The sequence below is a fragment of the Cajanus cajan genome, chromosome 1, assembly GCF_000230855.2.
Source record: "Cajanus cajan strain Asha chromosome 1, NIPB_CcT2T_4, whole genome shotgun sequence".
NCBI classification, from domain to species: Eukaryota; Viridiplantae; Streptophyta; class Magnoliopsida; order Fabales; family Fabaceae; genus Cajanus; species Cajanus cajan.
The window spans coordinates 91498634-91517797 of record NC_138517.1 but is presented as its reverse complement, the minus strand read 5'-3'; the positions used below and the strand labels follow the sequence as shown (position 1 = coordinate 91517797).

The 19164-nt window shown below is 31.1% G+C and overlaps 2 protein-coding genes across 16 annotated transcripts; one reads left to right on the top strand and one right to left on the bottom strand.

Moving 5' to 3' along the window:
- Positions 1–3158: 3158 nt before the first annotated feature.
- Positions 3159–7650, bottom strand: LOC109804094 (RNA-binding KH domain-containing protein). 10 transcript variants are annotated; one of them, XR_014431080.1, is made up of 10 exons: positions 7497–7650; positions 7289–7415; positions 7102–7187; positions 6728–6867; positions 5191–5325; positions 4981–5109; positions 4558–4701; positions 4053–4469; positions 3739–3833; positions 3159–3502 (listed from the first exon to the last, which is right to left on the bottom strand). XR_014431080.1 is itself a non-coding variant. In XM_020365865.3 (8 exons), the coding sequence occupies exons 2-8, from the start codon at positions 7408–7410 to the stop codon at positions 4311–4313; spliced, it is 915 nt and encodes a 304-aa protein (XP_020221454.1). In that variant the 5' UTR covers positions 7411–7415; positions 7497–7650; the 3' UTR covers positions 3859–4310. The 10 variants fall into 10 exon arrangements, 4 of the variants coding, with proteins under 4 accessions (XP_020221454.1, XP_020221456.1, XP_020221455.1 ...); XR_002240210.3 differs by having other exon boundaries at positions 3739–3813; XR_014431081.1 differs by having other exon boundaries at positions 4071–4469.
- A 4543-nt stretch (positions 7651–12193) lies between these two features.
- LOC109803386 (regulator of nonsense transcripts UPF3) lies at positions 12194–18898 on the top strand. Of its 6 annotated transcripts, none has more exons than XM_020364934.3 (13): positions 12196–12647; positions 12801–12907; positions 13243–13338; positions 13419–13565; positions 13708–13784; positions 14012–14125; positions 15343–15487; positions 15766–15839; positions 16444–16876; positions 17078–17173; positions 17269–17393; positions 17480–17531; positions 18051–18898. In XM_020364934.3, the coding sequence occupies exons 1-12, from the start codon at positions 12508–12510 to the stop codon at positions 17516–17518; spliced, it is 1593 nt and encodes a 530-aa protein (XP_020220523.1). In that variant the 5' UTR covers positions 12196–12507; the 3' UTR covers positions 17519–17531; positions 18051–18898. The 6 variants fall into 6 exon arrangements, with proteins under 6 accessions (XP_082923763.1, XP_020220523.1, XP_020220522.1 ...); XM_020364933.3 differs by having other exon boundaries at positions 12198–12647; positions 15754–15839; positions 18072–18898; XM_020364932.3 differs by having other exon boundaries at positions 12198–12647; positions 15754–15839.
- Positions 18899–19164: the final 266 nt, after the last annotated feature.

Genomic DNA, 19164 nt, shown 5'->3' with positions numbered 1-19164 from the left:
TTGCAATAAATTTCTTAGGAAAAACTACTCTTTTGACCCCTTTTGTTAAATTCTTTATTCAATTTGGTCCCTTATAGGCTCTTTTGTACCAAATCAGTTCTTTATGTTTACAAACGTTATCGTATGCCTAAAACATCACTCTTCATTCCATGCCATTATTACTGACATGCACATGTATCCGTTAACTCTTATTTGGACTGATTACGTGGATGCCTGGATGGTGAGATGTATTTGTACCTGATTGCTTTTTACGTTTTCGTTTTCAATGTGAACTTCTTTCTGAATATGGTTTTGTCTTGACCTCACCTAATCTCACGTACACAACACTAACTTGGTTTATCCTCTCAAGCAAACAGATTCAAGGTGATGATATTCTCAGATAGTGATAGCCTCCTTCCTAGGATATACTTACCATATGGGTGGCTTACTTGGATCTGGGCGTTGGGCCCAATAATTGATCCCCAATTGAACCATTTACATCTCTCAACCCAAATTTTCTATCAGATAGACACAGATAGTACACGCATTTTCTCCACACACAACACAAGACTCTTTCTCTCATGTATGCACACACACATGGCAGGACCATATTCTTTTCCTCACTTAGTGGGTCCTAACAAAAACACTTAGTTCACCTCCATTCCAGATTGACCAAGACCATCATGCAAGGCTTCCGGGATTGTTTTAGTTACAGCATTTCTCATAGAAAATATGTGGCACCATTTGTTTATGAGCCACTATGACCGATCATGCTTAAGTCTTGCGACCAATTCACTCGTGGCAGTCATCTTCATTTGCTCCAACCTGTCATGAACATCTAAAACCAGCATCACAAAACCAACTCACAAAACACCATTAGAGCTCCATTGCGAATGGCCTCATCAAATTTTATATGGGATCTTTATTTGAATAAGTGTGCATACAACTTACGGGGAGATGAAAAACCGTTGACTACTTCAGCAAAGATGATGATAGACAGGAGAACCCTGTGGCAGATGAAGGATTTTCTCAACATTGATGCGTTCAAATTCAATACTAAATCTGATGGTTCCTGTGTGTTGAATTGAATCATAGTTGCAAGACTAAGAAACGAATGGAGTCAGAAAGAATTAGGATTGTGGTAGTGGAAGCATAAACCATAACATTGAGCTGGGTCATATCATTCTCATGTTATTGCTAGCCAACTCCCTCAGTCAAAGCCATTGAAGCTACCAAAGCTCCCTTTTAAAACAGCCATCCCTTATCACCTTCCCATCACCTGAACATACTCCATCCCAAAGCATTGTCCTACCCCCATGAATGCTGGTGTTCTTCCTCCTAACCCAATTTGTCACTGTTCCTACTCAATGCAACAACCAAGCTCTCACATAAGCGCCATTGCAAGCCACCAACATAACCAACATTCTAAAGATAGGAGAGTGTCTGGATGTTCTTGTTGGCTACATACACACTGGTATTGGCATTTGGCAGCAGTGCTATAGATTTGCTTTCTGGTGCCTTCAAGGCCTCCTGGACTTGGATGCTGCTGTGTGCCTCTATAGGACCAAGCTTCTTAGCATCAACACCGAAACCACATAATCAGTCTAATTAGAGTTAACGGACATTTGGGCACATTAGTAACAGCATTGGATGGAAAGTGATGTTTTGGTAAACATCTCTTTCTTAACATCTGTGAACATAAGGACTAATTTGGTAAAAATAACATAATGGACCAAATCGAATTATGAAATTAACATAAGGGACCAAGAGAGTAATTTTCCCTTTTTTATTAATTGGGAGTGAGAGATATAGTTGGTTGTTTAAAAATAATCTTGTTATGATGTCTTTCTCGTCATTTATTTGTTCAATCATTACTATTAGGGACTTTGGGTGAGTCCTAGCACAATGGTAAGGTTTTTGGCATGTGACCTCTTAGGTTCAAATCATGGAAATAACCTATAGTGGTAGGGGTAATGCTGTGTACATCTACCTTCTCCACATTAGATCGGAAATTCGTGCACCATGTCACCTAAATTTATTTAGGATTTATATTTTGAAAGTGATTGGTCTTTTTTTAAGCGCACTTTTATGGTAATTATGTCATAGTACTTTTTTTCTGATTGCAGGCTTATGCAAGTTTATTTATTTTGAAATGGTTTATGCTAACAAGTGCAAGGACGCTTGTTAAAAAAATAGAAAATATATGTTGATGAAATTCACAACAATTAATACAATAAAGTACTTTCAATTTTAGATATTTAACAAGTGTCCTTGTAGCACCGTTAGCATTTGCCTTCCAAAATTTTTTCTTCTTGCCCAAGACGGATATGACGTTGGACTTCTTGTGATGGAGTCAGGACTTTTTTGGAGAAGACTCGTAATTGATTGTTTGTAATGCTATTCAATGATTTTACTTTTCAAAGATATTCATTTATCTACAAAGTAAGTAGACGTAGAGAAGGCTAAATTTGCACAAAGTGATTGGACGGGTGTTATCAAGAATACGATACACCTGAATTTGTTGATATGTATGATATTGTAGTTTTGAGATTTGACATGTTATAGGTAATATATGGTGTTCATGAATGAATGACTTATATTTTGAGGACATTTGCTTTCTAAAATAACCTGGGCAAGACGGATGAGGAGGATCTGTATTTCATAACTGGTTATTTTGTTGTAGTAACGTTTCTTTTTTCTTTTTACTTGGATCAGTGTTTTAGTTTCTTGAGATCTTGGTGCATCCATAATACGGTCAAATCCGTTTCATTTTTGAATTTGAAGTAAAGCAAAGGACATTTGACTTTTTTATTTTATTTTATAACATTTAACTTTTTCTTATATACTTAAATGTCCTATCAACAGTTACACTGTACAACTTTACGTATAAATAATTCTGACTCCGGGGGCTTTGATTTGGTGTAGATTAAAAGACACGGGACAAGTTCAGCGATGAGCTTTGCCCTTTATGTCTCTTTATTGTGCGTGTTTGGTAATGAGTCTGAAATCCACGTTTTCTTCTATTTTCACGTTATAACGCAGCAAAAGCAACTAATAGTTGCTTCTCAAAATCACGTCAAAATCACGTCTAAGTTTTCAAACGTAAAAGCAAACAGGCTAATTATCAATCTTAACTTGCTGAGGATGAACATTTACATATTGTGAAGAGAAATTAATAATTGGACGGGACAAAAAGGTAGATTATTTTATTGGCAACCTGCTACCCATATTAGGTATTTGGTAGATATAAGACACTCGTAGTCATTGTTGTCTGATAGATACCGTAAATTAGTATAATCCAGTATTTTTCTAGACTCGTCTTAATGAGCAGCAGCAATGATGCACACGCTACAATTAATTTCGGCCAACTTGTATTTCAATTACAAATATTAACAGTATCAAAATTACAGCATCCCTCGTCAAAGAAAGCGAAAATGCTGCTTTTTCCATCGCATTTGTAAGCTCGCAATTCTCGTTCGAAATAATACTTTATCCTTCTAATTGTGACTAGTAAACTGCTCTCCTGCAAAATTAGTGAACAAAATAGAATGAATAGAATCTCAATCCTCTAAAATGAGAATCTGTTTTAGAAAATAAAATGTTAATTTTAATTTTAATTATAAATTAATTCAAACTTTTTATAATACCACACATGAATTACATATAATAAAATTATTACAATTCTAATAATTTTTCAAAAGACAAGTATCACTTTGCTATATAAAAATCAAATCTAAACAGAATATTTTGGGCTATTACCAGCTTAACTTTGTACTTATACAGAAATAATTGTACGATGGAACCACTTCGATACCTTCACTTTCATAGTTCACACTTAAATTTCAATAGAAACACTACAAAAATCAGTAACAAACTCAATAATAACTGAATCGACAATCATTGAATAGTAATGCCAAAAATATTCATGTCACAATAATGAAAGACACTCCATTTGCTTATTTAGTTTGAGTCAATACCATGCATATATAGATATGGCATGTATGTAATTTAATAATTTGATAAATGCAAAATAAAAAAAGGTATCGAACTAGGAGTAGGCTACTAAGTAGCACCTGCAAATCAGTTAATACCATAACTAAGCAAAACGACAGTCAAAAGTTCTCGCGGTTAATACGCCAAAGAATAGACGTCAAATTAAATCAAGCGCGTAAACCATCTGTCATCCCAGCCCCAGCGAGCTTCCTGAGGAGATGAGATTCAGCCCCAAAGGTGAGTAATGTCAGTGAAAAGTCCATCACAAAGTCCTATGAGATCAGATGCTAATAACTTAGCTTGAGAAAAATGTATGATCCACCGTTAACATATCGGGGTCATCTTCCTGTCTTGGCTCGTTTCATTCCAGTATTGTTAAAAGGTGACATGCTTGGACTCATACTTGGGCTCATGCTTGGACTTTCCTCTCTCAAAGTACCATTGAGCATAGCCAATTCCCTCAATTGTTGCTTCTTATAGTGATCGAGGGATTCATCCTGGTAGGTTAAAAAAAGGGATTAGCAGGACTACTCAATTAAAAGAAGACACAATTAATGCAATAACTATAGTAACAATATATCATACCACGGGCTTCAAAAGATTTTCGAGTATTGCCACTGCATGATCCAAGCGAGAATTGATTATATCCTCTGGAAACTCTGCCTCCACCAAAACATGCAATGGTTCTTTAAGGTGCTCATATCCGGGTTTATCTTTAAGCTTTTCTTCCTATAAGGAAAATTGAAAAACATCATAAGAAATAACATGCCTCATGAGTCTATTAGAACTCCAAGAGATAGTTAGAAATTGCATACGTTTGAGGAAGAAAGTTGAATACAAAATGCCAAGGTGAAGTAACAACCACTAGAGATGGTCAAGGACCGGTTGAATTTATTTAGAAAGTGTTAAGAAAAATAATGTTTCCACATCAGTTCGTTCTATCTGTGGGGAAAATTTTTCCTACACCTATAGGAAATAATGGGGGAATTAAAAGGTATACTTACATACCAACTTTACCTTAATAGAATCCTTCACAGAGCCACAGCCTCTGATGTAAACCCTACATTCAGTCATGGCTTCCACTCTTTTCAATGAGTTCCCACGAGGTCCCAGAATTCGGCCAACAAAATTATACTGCTGAGATTTGAATAAAAAAACTATTACATTGGAAATAAAAGAGGATATAAACTGGAGTAAATGAACAAGGTTTTGACTTACATTTGGATATTTGTCTACAGGGACATCAAGCCTGATAACTCTCTTCACTATAGGAGTAGTTGGAACTCCTTGTGTCCCGGGCCAACCCATTGGTGGTGCTTGATATGATGCCATCCTTTGGAGGTTTCCTTTGTCCTGCATCGAGAATTTGGGATCATTTAGAACTCCCCTTTTATAACCACAAGTTGTGAAGACAACCCAAACTTCTTGCCACCAAGTTTCCTCACAATTCAAAAGAATTTTTTCACATAAATTGCCCATTTATGAGCAATTTAGTTTTTCAAAATATGTATTATGCTAAAGCATCTATAATTCTAACATTCCAAGGAGCCAAAATCTAGCAACAAACAGCTACCAGGAATTCACCCTAATATTGTTGAAGAGCTGGTGGGTCAGTCCAAGACACATTAAGGTATATAACAACATTTGCCTCTAAGACAGGTTATGTTCTATAGGATTAAGGGGGAAAAAAAAAACTTGGGATTAATAATAATTGAGGTAAGGTGAAAAGGCAAAAACTAAGATTAAGGATTCTAACAAAGTCAATCAGAGTGTTGAATTCCTAGTTCTTCTACATGTGATGCACCAAACTTCCATTAAACTGGACACATTTTCAGTGATGAAATATTCTCAAAAACAAGTAAAACTTGTACATTCCAATGAATGAAAAATGATTCTCTTTCAGACTCTTTGAAGACTTGCATCACTCTGTAACATTCCTTTAAAATGAAAAGACACAATTTAGGGGAAAAAAGTTAACTAATGGATTTTTTTTTGAAGTTCTTTTGAATCCCTACTTTGTTTTGCCATGTAATGAGTGTTAACACATAAAAGTTCTTGCAATGCAACTGTAAAGCAATATCATATTGGCAAAGCAGGAATGCCCCTTCTGTGTGAGAAATACCACAGGACTTCCTGGAAGAGAAAAGCACATTAGAGAGCTCAGTATTTGAATATTATCTTCAACACTGCTTATGGGACTGAAATCTGAAAATATTATATCTCCTATAATGATATCTTGTAAATTCCAGGAATGAAGTATGGAAGATAAGTGTCTGAATTCCAGTTCTTAGTGAATTTTCAGTTATGAATAAGCCAAAATATCATTATAAATACCACCATCTGATAATTGTTTTCATTGTTTTTTTTTTACATCATAGGACTCTCAAGTTGAAAATAATAACCATGCAACTTTTTAAGCTAGGATATTTCTATACATGAGAAATGGAAAACAAGAAAGCACAAATCATGCAATGTGATAAAAAAGATATATGTTTATGCAGCTGTAAAATCAATAAGGCAATTGCCAAATCAAACAGACACTACACCAAATGCTAAATGTTGGATGGTGATTCGGTCAATAAATTGAAAATACTAGGAATTTTAAAGTTCATGCCACACAGTGGAAATTACCAGAAGTCTATTTATCCAGTTAAAAAAAGTTTAAAAACTAAAAAAAGGACAATAGGCTCTAGAGTAGATGCAAATGATAATCAAAAAATATTAGGCATCACTGAGAGGATTGAAGTAGCATTACCTCTATTGGCAAAGCAGGCCATCCTTCCAAATCCATTGGTCTACTATTTGGATGTTGACCGACGGGCCTAAATGGACTGTCTGGCTCAAGTCTTTCATGATCCATGAAACCTTGATTGAAGCCCGACATACGTCTGATTTCTGTTATGCCACAATAGAAATTGAGAGAAACTAGAGAGCTCAAAAAGATGCAAAGCAAAAGTGGTCTACGAGTGTCTCCTAAGATATCCATCAAGTGTTGCATAATGAAAGGTATGTAGAAAAAAAAAAATGAATTGAAGAATAACTATTTACATGATTTCAAGCAGAAGCAGCGATAAATTATAAATTAGAGATGGAATAAATGATTTGAATAGATGATCTAGAAATACAAACCTTGAGTTAAAAGCTTAGTGCACTGGGGCAAAACTTGCACGAATGGTCCCAATTTCTGTCTCTCTGCAAGTAGTTCAGCCATGTATCTGAAAATAAACAACAACAAAAAAATTACAATGAGTTTGATTATGCATCCGATGGAGCGGAAGTAGGTTAAAAATAATAGTGATAAGAATAAAAAGGGTACCTTTCGCGATCTGAGGGAATAGGAATAGGAATAGAGGGAGAGCGAATAGGAGATGGCGGAGGAGGGAACTGGAAATAACTCCCACTCCCATTCCCACTTCCGCATGGGATCCTCTCTCCCATCGACTCTGCAACGAAAACCTAACTGAGTTAGAGAGAGATTGACGAAGAAAATGATGTGCGAGAGAGAGAGAGAGAGAGAAGCTTACTGAGAGTGGAGAGAGTCGCAGCAGCGAAAAGCCCTACCAGTTATCACAATCACAACAACCACACCAAGAGCCCGACAAACACCAACAACACAATGCCCCCTATCTCTCCCTATTATATATTATATACCATGCCAACAGCCAACAACTATATAATATTTCTTAGATCAATATATTATAAATATTCTCATTTTTTATTTTTATTTTTTACTGTTTTAGATCAATTTCATCTTTTCAAACGCTAACCTTTTTATTTGAAATATTATTTTTTTTTATTTTATTCACTGATTTAGGAAGTGAAATTTGTCGTATTATATTCAATTATAATTATAATAGATTTACAAATGTAAATCGCATCACCTCATGACTAAGATAGAAATTAAATCATTATTTTTAATTAAAGAACACAAATGTTAATTAATATTATATTAATTAAGTTAATAATTTTTTAGAAATTGATATAATAAATAAATAAATTATAAAAAATTAAAATGAAAATTTAATTTAACACGTTAAATCAGCCTTTTATTCAATGCAGGAAATAATAAAGATAAAATCGAAAATTAAAAAAGGATAATAAAGTCCAGATTAAAAAAATCAACACTGATTAATAAAAGTAATAGTAACTTGTATTTTTTGTTCAAAATATGTAGAATTTTAAATTTAGTCTTAGAAATAAAATATATTATATTAAAAAAATACTTAATTATCTTTTGATTGTAAATACTTCATATTAATCATTTATACTGATTTATAAAAAGGATATTCTTTTTAATAATTATTTTATTTTTTGATAGGCAATTATATCTTTTTATTATTAAAAAAATTAAAAAAACTATTTTCATCAAATCCTAATTTAAACTCAAGATCTTAATACTCAATCACTAATAACAGTATTAATTAGACTAACATTTTTTTATCTTTTTTATTTTTTTAATAGAAACATGAATTGTCTCAATCTTATTAATAAAAAATTATTATAATCCTTCTTTAATTGTTGTTATGATTTGTTTTTTTTAATGTTAAATTTATCATATTCATGTCTCTTTTTTTACTAGAACATTAATTAACTTTCACACAAGCAAATTTAACACAATAAAATTTTCATTTTAGATCAATAAAAAATCAAATAAATTTTTGAAAAATAAATATTGAAAATAAGATAAAACACTAAAAATATTACTTAATCATACTTTTTTATTCGATTTATATACAATTAAAGAAATAAACTTTATAAACAGTTCAATATTAATATTAATTTTATTAATGATTAATTTTTATTGAGAATATTTTTAAAATTTTATAATTGTTATGTAATTATTTATTAAAAAAATATTCTCAACCTTGTTAATGTAATTAATAATGTTGATTGAGAAAAATATATTTAAAATATTAAGATAAAAATGAATACAATATAATAGGTATAGTATTAATTATATTTACTTTTTTTAACAACAATTATATTTAATAATATTTAATTTAATATTCACTGCCTATGTCAGTCACTCTTCGCACCAAAATCTATCTTTCACCACAATTTTTTTCCCCTTCTTTTAAGTCTCACTCTTTAGTCTTTTCTTCTTCAAAACAACATGTGTATCAAGTCTGCCTACTTATTTATATTATTGTGGACAACTCATTGTTTATGTTAAATTTTGAGGAACTAACCTTTAAATTAAAAATTTTAATGTATAAATTAAATATATATTTAAAAAGTATTTAATATTTTATTTCATTAATTTAAATGAATAGATTATTATAAAAATAATTTATATGTTGATTTAAATTTATATAACTTTTAAAATTTTAAAAAATTTATGAACTTAATTTATACATTAAAATTTTTTAAATTTATCAATTAAATCATTAAAATTTAAAATAAAACCATAAGTTATCGACAATAATAACTTTGTGAGGAATTACTCTTATAGTAATTTGATCACTCCTCCCTCTCTTTATATATATATATATATATATATGAGGAAATATTTACTTACTTCATTCAATAACTCATTTTATATATCAAAATTTAATGATTTAACTGTTAAATTAAAAATTTAAAAAATATAAATTAAGTATGTAAAATTTTCAAAAAAATGCAAAAATTATTTAATATTTTACTTTATTAATTCAAAATGACGAATAATCATAAAAATCTTTTATACATTTGAATTTATATAACAAAATATCAAGTAGTTTTTGAATTTTATAAATTTTATATATGTATTAAAAAAAATTAATTCAATGTTCGAGTCATTAAAATTTGGAACTACAATGGTCTCATTATAATATATATATATATATATATATATATATATATATATATATATATATATATATTATAACCATGTCCTACACTTACTCTACTTAATAAACATGTTTCACATTAAACTTTAATGATTTAGACAAATTAAAAAATCTTAATAGATCGATCAATCCTATAAATTTAAAAAAAAATTAACATGCAATAGTTTCATTTTATACATTGATTTAAAACTATATAATAAAATATCATTTAAAAAATTGTTCAAACTTAATATATGCATTAAGAGCTATTAACTCAATGGTTAGATCAATCAAATGTAATGATTAATAATTTTGATAGACTTACTATACTCAATAACTCATGTTCTACATCAAATTTTAATAATTTAATTATTAAATTAATAGTTTCAAATGTATAGATTAAGTTTGCAAAATTTTAAAAAAATTAAAAACCACTTGATATTCTATTTCATTAATTAAAATCAACATATACAAATATTTTTATAATTATTCATTCATTTGAATTGATGAAATAGAGTATCAAATGATTTTTTAATTTTTAAAAAAGTTGCATGCTTAATTTATATATTGAAAACTATTAATTTTATCGATCTAATCATTAAATTAAAGATGTTTTAATGCACAAACCAAGTTCACAAATTAAAAAAAATAAATAATAATAAAACCATATGATACTTGGTTATATAAATTCAATTTAACATATAAAAGTCTTTATAATTATTCATTAATTTAAATTAATAAAAAAAACCATCATATAATTTTATTTTATAAAATTGTAAACTTGATCTATACATAAAAATTTTTTAATTTAACATTTAAATCATAAAACATGAGTCATTGATTAGAATAAGTATACAAAAATTGATTATTAAAATAAGTAAATCTCTCATCTTATATATAAATATAAAACAACTACTATAAAAACATGATAATAGCTAATAACAAACTCTTGAATCAATATTGGAATAATATACTCCTAAGATTAGGATAACATTTATGATGTAATGTCATCATCACCACCAGCAAAAACAAAAAGTGTATGAAAGACAATGATAACAGCATCAACACCAATGGTGACAAGTTGATAATGATAGTAACAATATCATTAGTAATTTATAATGACAATATATTATTCTAGTATTATCTAAGATATATATATATATATATATATATATATATATATATGTCGCGTACATGCATGTGTGATAATTTTATGTTTTATTAACACTTTTTATTTGAAATTTGAGTTACAATTTTTTATTATGGCTTCATTTTTGTGCACTTTAAATCTTCCATAATAATAAGTTCATAGTTTGATTTCTAAATTTAATTTTATAATTTTAATCTCTTAATTTTATAAAATGTGTAATTTTAATCTTTTTATTAATATATATATATATATATTTATATTTATTGTTAAAATTTTAATATCAATTATAAATTAATATTAAATTAATGATATAATAATTAATATTTAATATTTTTATACAAATTTTATAAAATTCACCATTTTATAACTAAATACATTAAAAAGTTAATAATAAATGAATGATTCAAACAAATTTAATCACAAATAATTTAAAATTTAATAATTGTTGCTTGTAATTAAAATAAGAAATTATAATTTATTGCTTATAATTAAAACTAGTAATAATATTTAACATATTATATATATATATATATATATATATATATATAATTGTCTGGATTTATATGCGTGCATGTTTTTTCAAATATTTATATATTATTTTAAAACATATATCCTGTAAAATAATATAACATAAAAAATACTTTAAAGATATAACTTACAAATTTTATAGATTATTAATTTATCTGAAAAGACACAAATTATTACACTAGTTCATAATTAAATTAATAAATAAATTATTTTCTAATGAAAAGTCATTCAATAAATATTTAATTAAATAATTTATTCATTGCATATTAAATATATTATGTTTGTATTTAATTTTCAATTTTCTAAGTAATCACAGTAGTTGACTCACAAAATATAAATTTAATAATTTTTAAAATATTTATAAAACAAAATAATTATAATTTATATATTTTTTATTTACAATAATTCATACATTATGTTTAACTAATTAAATAAAATTTATTAATTTTTAATTTATATATTAATAAAATTTGTGTAATCTAAACTCAAATATCATTATGCTAAAAAGTAATATCTGTATAATAAAACTGTAAATTATTATTTTTAATTATATTTTTTAATGATAGTAAAATGGAATAAAAAATGTTATAACGTGTATATTACTCAAATAATAAAATATAACATTGTTTATAAAGTACTATTGGAGTATTACTAAGGATATGAGGTTGAAGAGTGAGAGTGAGGCAGGAGAAGTTGGTGTTTTGTATATATGGAAATGCAAATGTAAATTGTAATGTGAAAAGTCAAAAGTACAAAAGAAAGAGAAGGGGGAAGGGCAAAACGCAAGTCGTATATACTTTGATTTAATTGAGTTTAATTTAATTTCACTCGCAACAAAAGTGGCTTTGAAAAGTTTTCTCTTTCTCGCTCTTATATTTGAGTGCATGGCAATTTGGGGGTTTTCTTTGGAATTAGGGCACACACACGCACCCGCTTTTGATTGATTGATCCAGACCAGGGAAGAAGATGTAATCCTAGCGAGATTGATAAGTGGTAAGTGAAAGTGTGTGTAGTGTAGTGTATCGTATTGTATTCTAGGGTTCTTTTGGCATGAAAGGTGCGTTGGATCGGACCAAGGTGGTTCTGCGCCACTTGCCGCCTTCTATTTCCGAGGCCGCCCTTTTGGCCCAAATTGATGCCGTCTTCGCTGGCTGTTACAACTGGCTCTCTTTCCGTCCTGGCAAAATCAGGTTAATCTCTCTCATTCCTTTACATTCATTGCATGCTCATGTTGTTTTAAAATGACATTACTCCACTGCCCTACGCTGTTGTCCTATGTAATTTGTGCAATACCACAAATTATGTCTCTGATACCAATTATTATGATATAAATGAATTTTCAGCCAGAAGCATACATCATATTCCAGAGCTTACATTGACTTCAAGAGGCCAGAGGACGTTATAGTGTTTGCCGAGTTCTTTGATGGACACGTCTTTGTCAATGAAAAGGGTAACTAATGAAATCATTTTAAGTGGTTTATCATGTGCTTAAATTTGTTTGCCAAAGCTGTTGTCACTCTCATTGTTGTCATCGTTATTGGAATTAGGCCAGTGCTGTAGTTTTCATTTGGGTTGAAGGATTTATTTTTTTTATTGTGTAACTCAATATTCAGTACACCAAGATATAAGTGGGTTGTGGATTTTTCTTGACTAGCAATATATGTTTTTACTCTATTTGGATTCAAAGTCTCTATTTCAATTTTTAAATATTTTATATGAAAAACATGAGAATTAATAATAATAAATACTGAATCTGGTTCTCTGTTTCACTTTGCTGTTTCCTAGGAACTCAGTTCAAAGTCATTGTAGAATATGCTCCTTCCCAACGTGTTCCAAGACAGTGGTCTAAAAAGGATGGTCGCGATGGAACCATATATAAAGGTACCACTTGGACAAAGGTTTAAGTAAATTACAATGGGTGTATGTATCTAAATAGGAATAGGTATTATATGTATGTACAGAATCTTTTCCTTTTGATAAATACAAGCATTTACATGATGAACATCTAGATTCTGAGTATCTGGAGTTTCTTGAACTACTTGCCAAGCCTGTTGAGAATCTTCCCAGTGCTGAGATACAGTTGGAGAAGAGGGAAGCTGAACGATCTGGTTAGTCAACTAATGTAGAAAATATGTAGTAAATTTGAAGTTTGAAAGTTTTTAGACTTTATGCATACACAGAATGGACAGAGAGGATTATTCCTCCCCCTCCCCCCAATTCTTTACTTATTGGGTTTACATCCTTTAACAGGTGGCGCAAAAGATATTCCTATAATTACTCCACTGATGGACTTTGTGCGCCAGAAAAGAGCTGCCAAGGGACCTCGGGTAGTTTTGCATATGATTAACTTTTGAAATTTCAAAGAAGCTTATTTGATTCTCCTTTGTCATCATGTCTGCATTTCTGAGCATGTGTGTGTCCATTTGTGCATGTGTGGTGGAGATGAGAGTGAGTGCATTTGGTCTGAGCAAGTCCCCCTTAAATATCCTTATTCTGTTTTATCTGTAAACAGTGTTTGGTATCTTGCTTACCTAAAGTACATTGTATGTGTCAGAGGTTGTTGTCTAATGGAAAAGTGAGTAGAAGAGCTGGAACTTCATCAAATGGGAGTCCTAGTTCTGCCACACCAAGACGTGGTTCTGGAAAGAAGAGGGTTTCTGCTACAATGGTACTATGCATTTATTGCAGATGAAAGTTAGATATGGTTAATTATTGTCATAGTTATTAAAATCAGACTGGACCAGCTGGTTTTACTAATCAGACCATGAACTGGTGTGGAATAACCTTAGAAACAACTTATAAATGAACCAGTCTTTAACCAGTAAAACTGGCTTTCATCCTAACAAAGCATTGGTTCAGCGGATTTAACTGATTCAGTAATGATTACCTTGCAAGACTGTTAATTGCCTTTTTTATATAACACAAGTAACATATTTGCACTCGGTAGAGTCCCCAATCTGATGCTTTACTTCCACTCTTTGAAGCACATACCTCACAAGTTCATTTGTTATTTTGTTGGGGAACATAAAACCATCAATGTGGGGCTTTACTTCCACTCTGAATCCATACCTCACAAGGTTTCCAATTATTGCATTAGGGAACATAACTATCAATGTGGGGTTTTAATTCCACTCTGAGTGCATTCCTTACAAGGTTTTTAATTCTTGCTCATACCTTAATGTCATTCAGCTGTTCATTTATATATCAACACACGTAAGGGAAAAAATATGGGGAATTGCCTCAAACCCACAAATATCCAACCAAGAATGAATGGTAGGTAGCAGTCTTGGGGGTTATGAGTACATGGGACAGACTACTGAGACAAAAAATCTCCATCTAGTGCCACATATCATTCTGAGTTGACTTTTACATCTGTGGATGGATTCATAGAATCTAAGCTGTTTTCTTCAATCTACACTGTTGGTTTTAAAATGTATTGGAATATGGATGGATACAGTTAGAACCCAGCCAAATGATGAGATGCAAATTCCCTTGTAAATTTTCAAGACAGTTGATAAAAATTGTGACTTTGTATTATTTATTATTGTGATGCTGAAAACACCAATGCTCCATATTTTCAGGACATAGTATTTTGGTATAACATTGCCAAAGATATATTAAATTTTAAAAATGTTATTTTATTAATACTAGTTCAATCACGGTTGGAACTTTAAATCTTGAACTAATACCTTATTGATTAAATAACTAATCCAGTTTCAAAGCATCGATTATTAGTACAATGATTTTTCATCAATTTCTAGAATACCAGAAAACAGTATATTATCTGTGATACTTATCTAGCTGGAATGCTGGCTCAGTTAACACCCAATGTTACTCGTTTGTGTTTGTTTTAACATGCCTAATTTTTGCTTTTATGTTGGACAGTATGTTGCAAGGGACCCAGGGAAAAGTTCTACTATCAAAGACAAATCAACTTATACTTTGGTTCCTAGGCAAGGTGATCAGCATCTTTCAAATAAAGCTTCAAACATGGCTTCTTCTGATGGAAATCAAAGTTTTGATGAGAATGGTAAGGTTGATGCTTTTGTTAAGAAATTCATGTGATAATTTTATTTGCTATCCTAGTTATATCTTATGATTTGGAGGCAACATTTAAATTAATTTCATGATTTGTTATGCTTTTTCTTCCTAGCCTATTTTTTAATGTAACTTCTGTTATAAATATTGGGGGGGGGGGGGAGTGTTCCTCCAACCTTTGTATAATTCTATAGTAAATTTTCTTTATTCTTGAATTACTATTGCTTTCAATGGGATTACTTATCACTTCCACTTTAGCCATTTTATCAGGAGTTTCTGGAAATAATGATGCTGGGAAGAAGAAAGTACTGCTTCTAAAAGGGAAAGAAAGAGAAATAATTACTGTGAGCTTCTGATTTGTATTTTCACAATTAAATATTTGGTGTATGAGAAATTGCTGTATTTTTCCAAGTTTCCTTTTGAAGGTTCACATACACCAATGGAAAGCCCTGACTTAAGCTGATTGTATAGTTGTTATTTGTTCTAATTTTGATTGGAAGCAACTTGGGTGGATCATTTATCACTTTCTTAGAAGCACTCATTATGCTCCATTGTCACTTTTTCTTGAACATCTTGTTTCTTTATGTTGGTCTCTTCAATGTTGAAGAATTGTCATTGATCCCATTTAGTTTGCATCAATTGATTTTCTTGTGAAATTTTCACTTAAATTAAATTGAATTGCATTTTTATTAAGTCATACATTAACCAGTATGCAAATTTTCTGGTGTTGGTAATACTTAAATTGTCCCATTAGTGAGTGGAAATGCTGATGAAATATGGTTTTAATCCAATTGTATTCCCTTAAGAATGGAAACCAGAGGGATCAAAGGTTAATATGATATTGGCTATTGTATTTTAGTTCATTGCCTGTGTCATTTGTGGATTCATCTGTAGGATCATGTTATGACTACCATTCTGCTAAGAATCTATTTGCTTTGGTTTGTGTAGGTATCTGATTTAGATAGCATGTCGCAGCATCACAATGTAACATCTTCAGCTAAGACGATTATTAGTTCAACAGTTTTGAAGCAGAATCAGCGGCATGAAGGTAGTGGAAGGATTATCAGAAGCATACTCTCAAAAAAGGAATTGCGTCAAAGCCAGTCTTCCAGGGCCATGTCTGAGCAGCAAGTCCAAACATCTAATATAGAAAAAGAAAAGCAACCCCCTCGTCCCTTACATGTGCAACTGATTTTGAAGGGCACTAATGGGACACTAGAGAATAAGATTGGTGTGCATGATTCCCATGTTTCTGTTGAGAGGCAGGAGAGACATCTTAGACATAAAGATAGACCTGACCGTGGTGTTTGGACAAGTCGATCCAATGGAGGTGATGAATCTTTCTCATCTGCTGCTTCCTCACGAGTAGATTCTTTGGAAGGTATAAGTTTTTTCCTATACATGTGATTTTTGTTTTTGGCAATTGCGGATTAATCCTTAATGTTGTAAAAGGGGGGAGGGTGGATTGAAAAGCACTTTTGACAAACTAAAGCTTCCATAATGATGCACAAAATATAGATGTTGTCTGTAGAAAATTGCTTACATCTTCACAAGTTGAAATTATTGTGTGTATATGAAACAGGAGGTCATGCAGATTTGAAACATGACATGCCAAATGCAAGAAGTGGGGAGGTAAAATCTCTTGGAAGTGTCCGTACCAGTCATTCATCAGAAAATGGTTGGTTTCTGGCTTTGAAAAGCAGAATCTTAAACATTTTTATGCTTACATTCAGGTTGGTTTCTACTTAAAAAATTTTACTCGTGTTTGTGTAGGTTTTAATAAGCATTTTGGTCGCCGTGGAGCAACACATGGGGTAAAAGATGTTGATGGCTATTCAGTTTCAAGTGAAGGGAAGCAACCTAGAAGATCTGGTACCTCTGCTTATGGTTCCAATGAGGTACTTAAATTTGAGTTCTGCATGACAATACCTGCATATTATTTTCTGGTTCAGTAAATGATTATGATCCATCCTTTAAATTGCAGAAACAAGTTTGGGTTCAAAAAGCAAGTTCTGGCACCTAGAGTATTTCGATTGGTGAGATACATTCCTTTTATTGTGGCTGTAGTTGCATAACTTAGAAAGGTGTTTGTTGATTTGCCCGTCTTAGGAATAACCTAATTGGTACCTTCTTTAAGTTTTTTGGAATTTCTCTTGGTCTGACACTGGCATAGAAATACTATTATGAGTTCATATTACTTTAGAACTAGTCATTGATTTACTGTGAATTTTACTATGACAAACAACTTTCTCTCTAATATTTAATTATTTACATTAATTTTTTGAAATTTTGTTTAAACTGTAAGTAGTGGTTTTATGTGCTTTTAATAGAAATATAGGTGGTATATTTCTGGTTTGACTTTCTTTAATGTGTGGTTTCATGTAGTGTATTCCTTTCCTTTTTTTCTTGTGGCCCTCTGCTTTGGTACCTTGCTTAGAAGTTGTAAATAGTGAAATGATTGGAATATGTTGTTTACTGACCTGACATGTAAAATCTGTTTTGATTAAGTGCTCATGTTAGCTGAAGAAAATTTTCTTGTATTTACTTGTGTCAAGGTTGATGATTTTCCCTTGCAGTGGTAAGGCTGCTGACTTACAGTTTTGGAGCATCTATTTGCTAGCTGCTGGATTCTGTCTCTTTTTGGTTGACAGATTCTTACAAGTAAATGAGTTGTGTGGTTAAAAAAAAATTCTTTTACAATACAACAGAGGAAACTACCATGATGCATTTGATTTGTCTTAAAGTATTCAGAACTTCATTGAAGATGGCTCCTAGTAAAAAGTGGTATTACAATTGCCTGGTGTCCCAGTTACGAGTTGTTGCCTGTTTGAAGAATTATGGATAGTTTTGCATACCTTGGCAAGTTGACCTAGTATGAGCATAGTCTGGGTTTATACACAAGTTAATTTTGAGTGGTTTAGTGTAAATATAAATCCAGGGTATTGTGTATCTGTTTCCTTAATTCCTATATACAATCCCCTATTCGAGGTATTGTGTATGTTTCCTTAGTTCCTATATCGATTAGCTGTCTGCCAAATCCCAGTGGGCGCTTGGAATGATCTTGGAAAATTTTTGGACAATCTTTTTCTCTCTACTTGGAATCAGCACTCAATGGATGGCGTTTCACGTTCGTGGCCTTTTGTTGACAATGGAGTTTCTTGTAGAGCTCAGACACCTAAATACCATAGTGTGTTACTAAGGATAAATAAGGGTCTTGCGGGAGTTATTACTGTGTGGATATTGATTTACTTCTAAAATATCATTGTACAGTTTGGTGTTGCATTTCTCAGCATAACGTAGCTGTTACATTGCTGGTTCTTGATTATATTGTCAATTTTGTGAATTGCTGCTTTCAGCCCAGGTGTTAAATTTATAATTTAAGTTATGCTGCTGATTAAGTTTACTTCCACCTCAGCTGTGGTACAATTTTCAGTTGCCCTTGACATCCCCAATATGTTTTGTTATAGGCAGACAATTTTGGATGAAGTTTTATCTCAGATTAGTCCAAGAATTCTTACTTGTTCATGACTTTGCAAATCATTATTCAATTCGCTTAGTTTCTGACTTAGCAAAACATTAAATCTAGTTTTGTTGTGTTTAAAATAATAGGAAATAAATTTTAAGGTCAAATATTATTTAGTTTTTAAAATTCTAAGGACTAAAATGTTC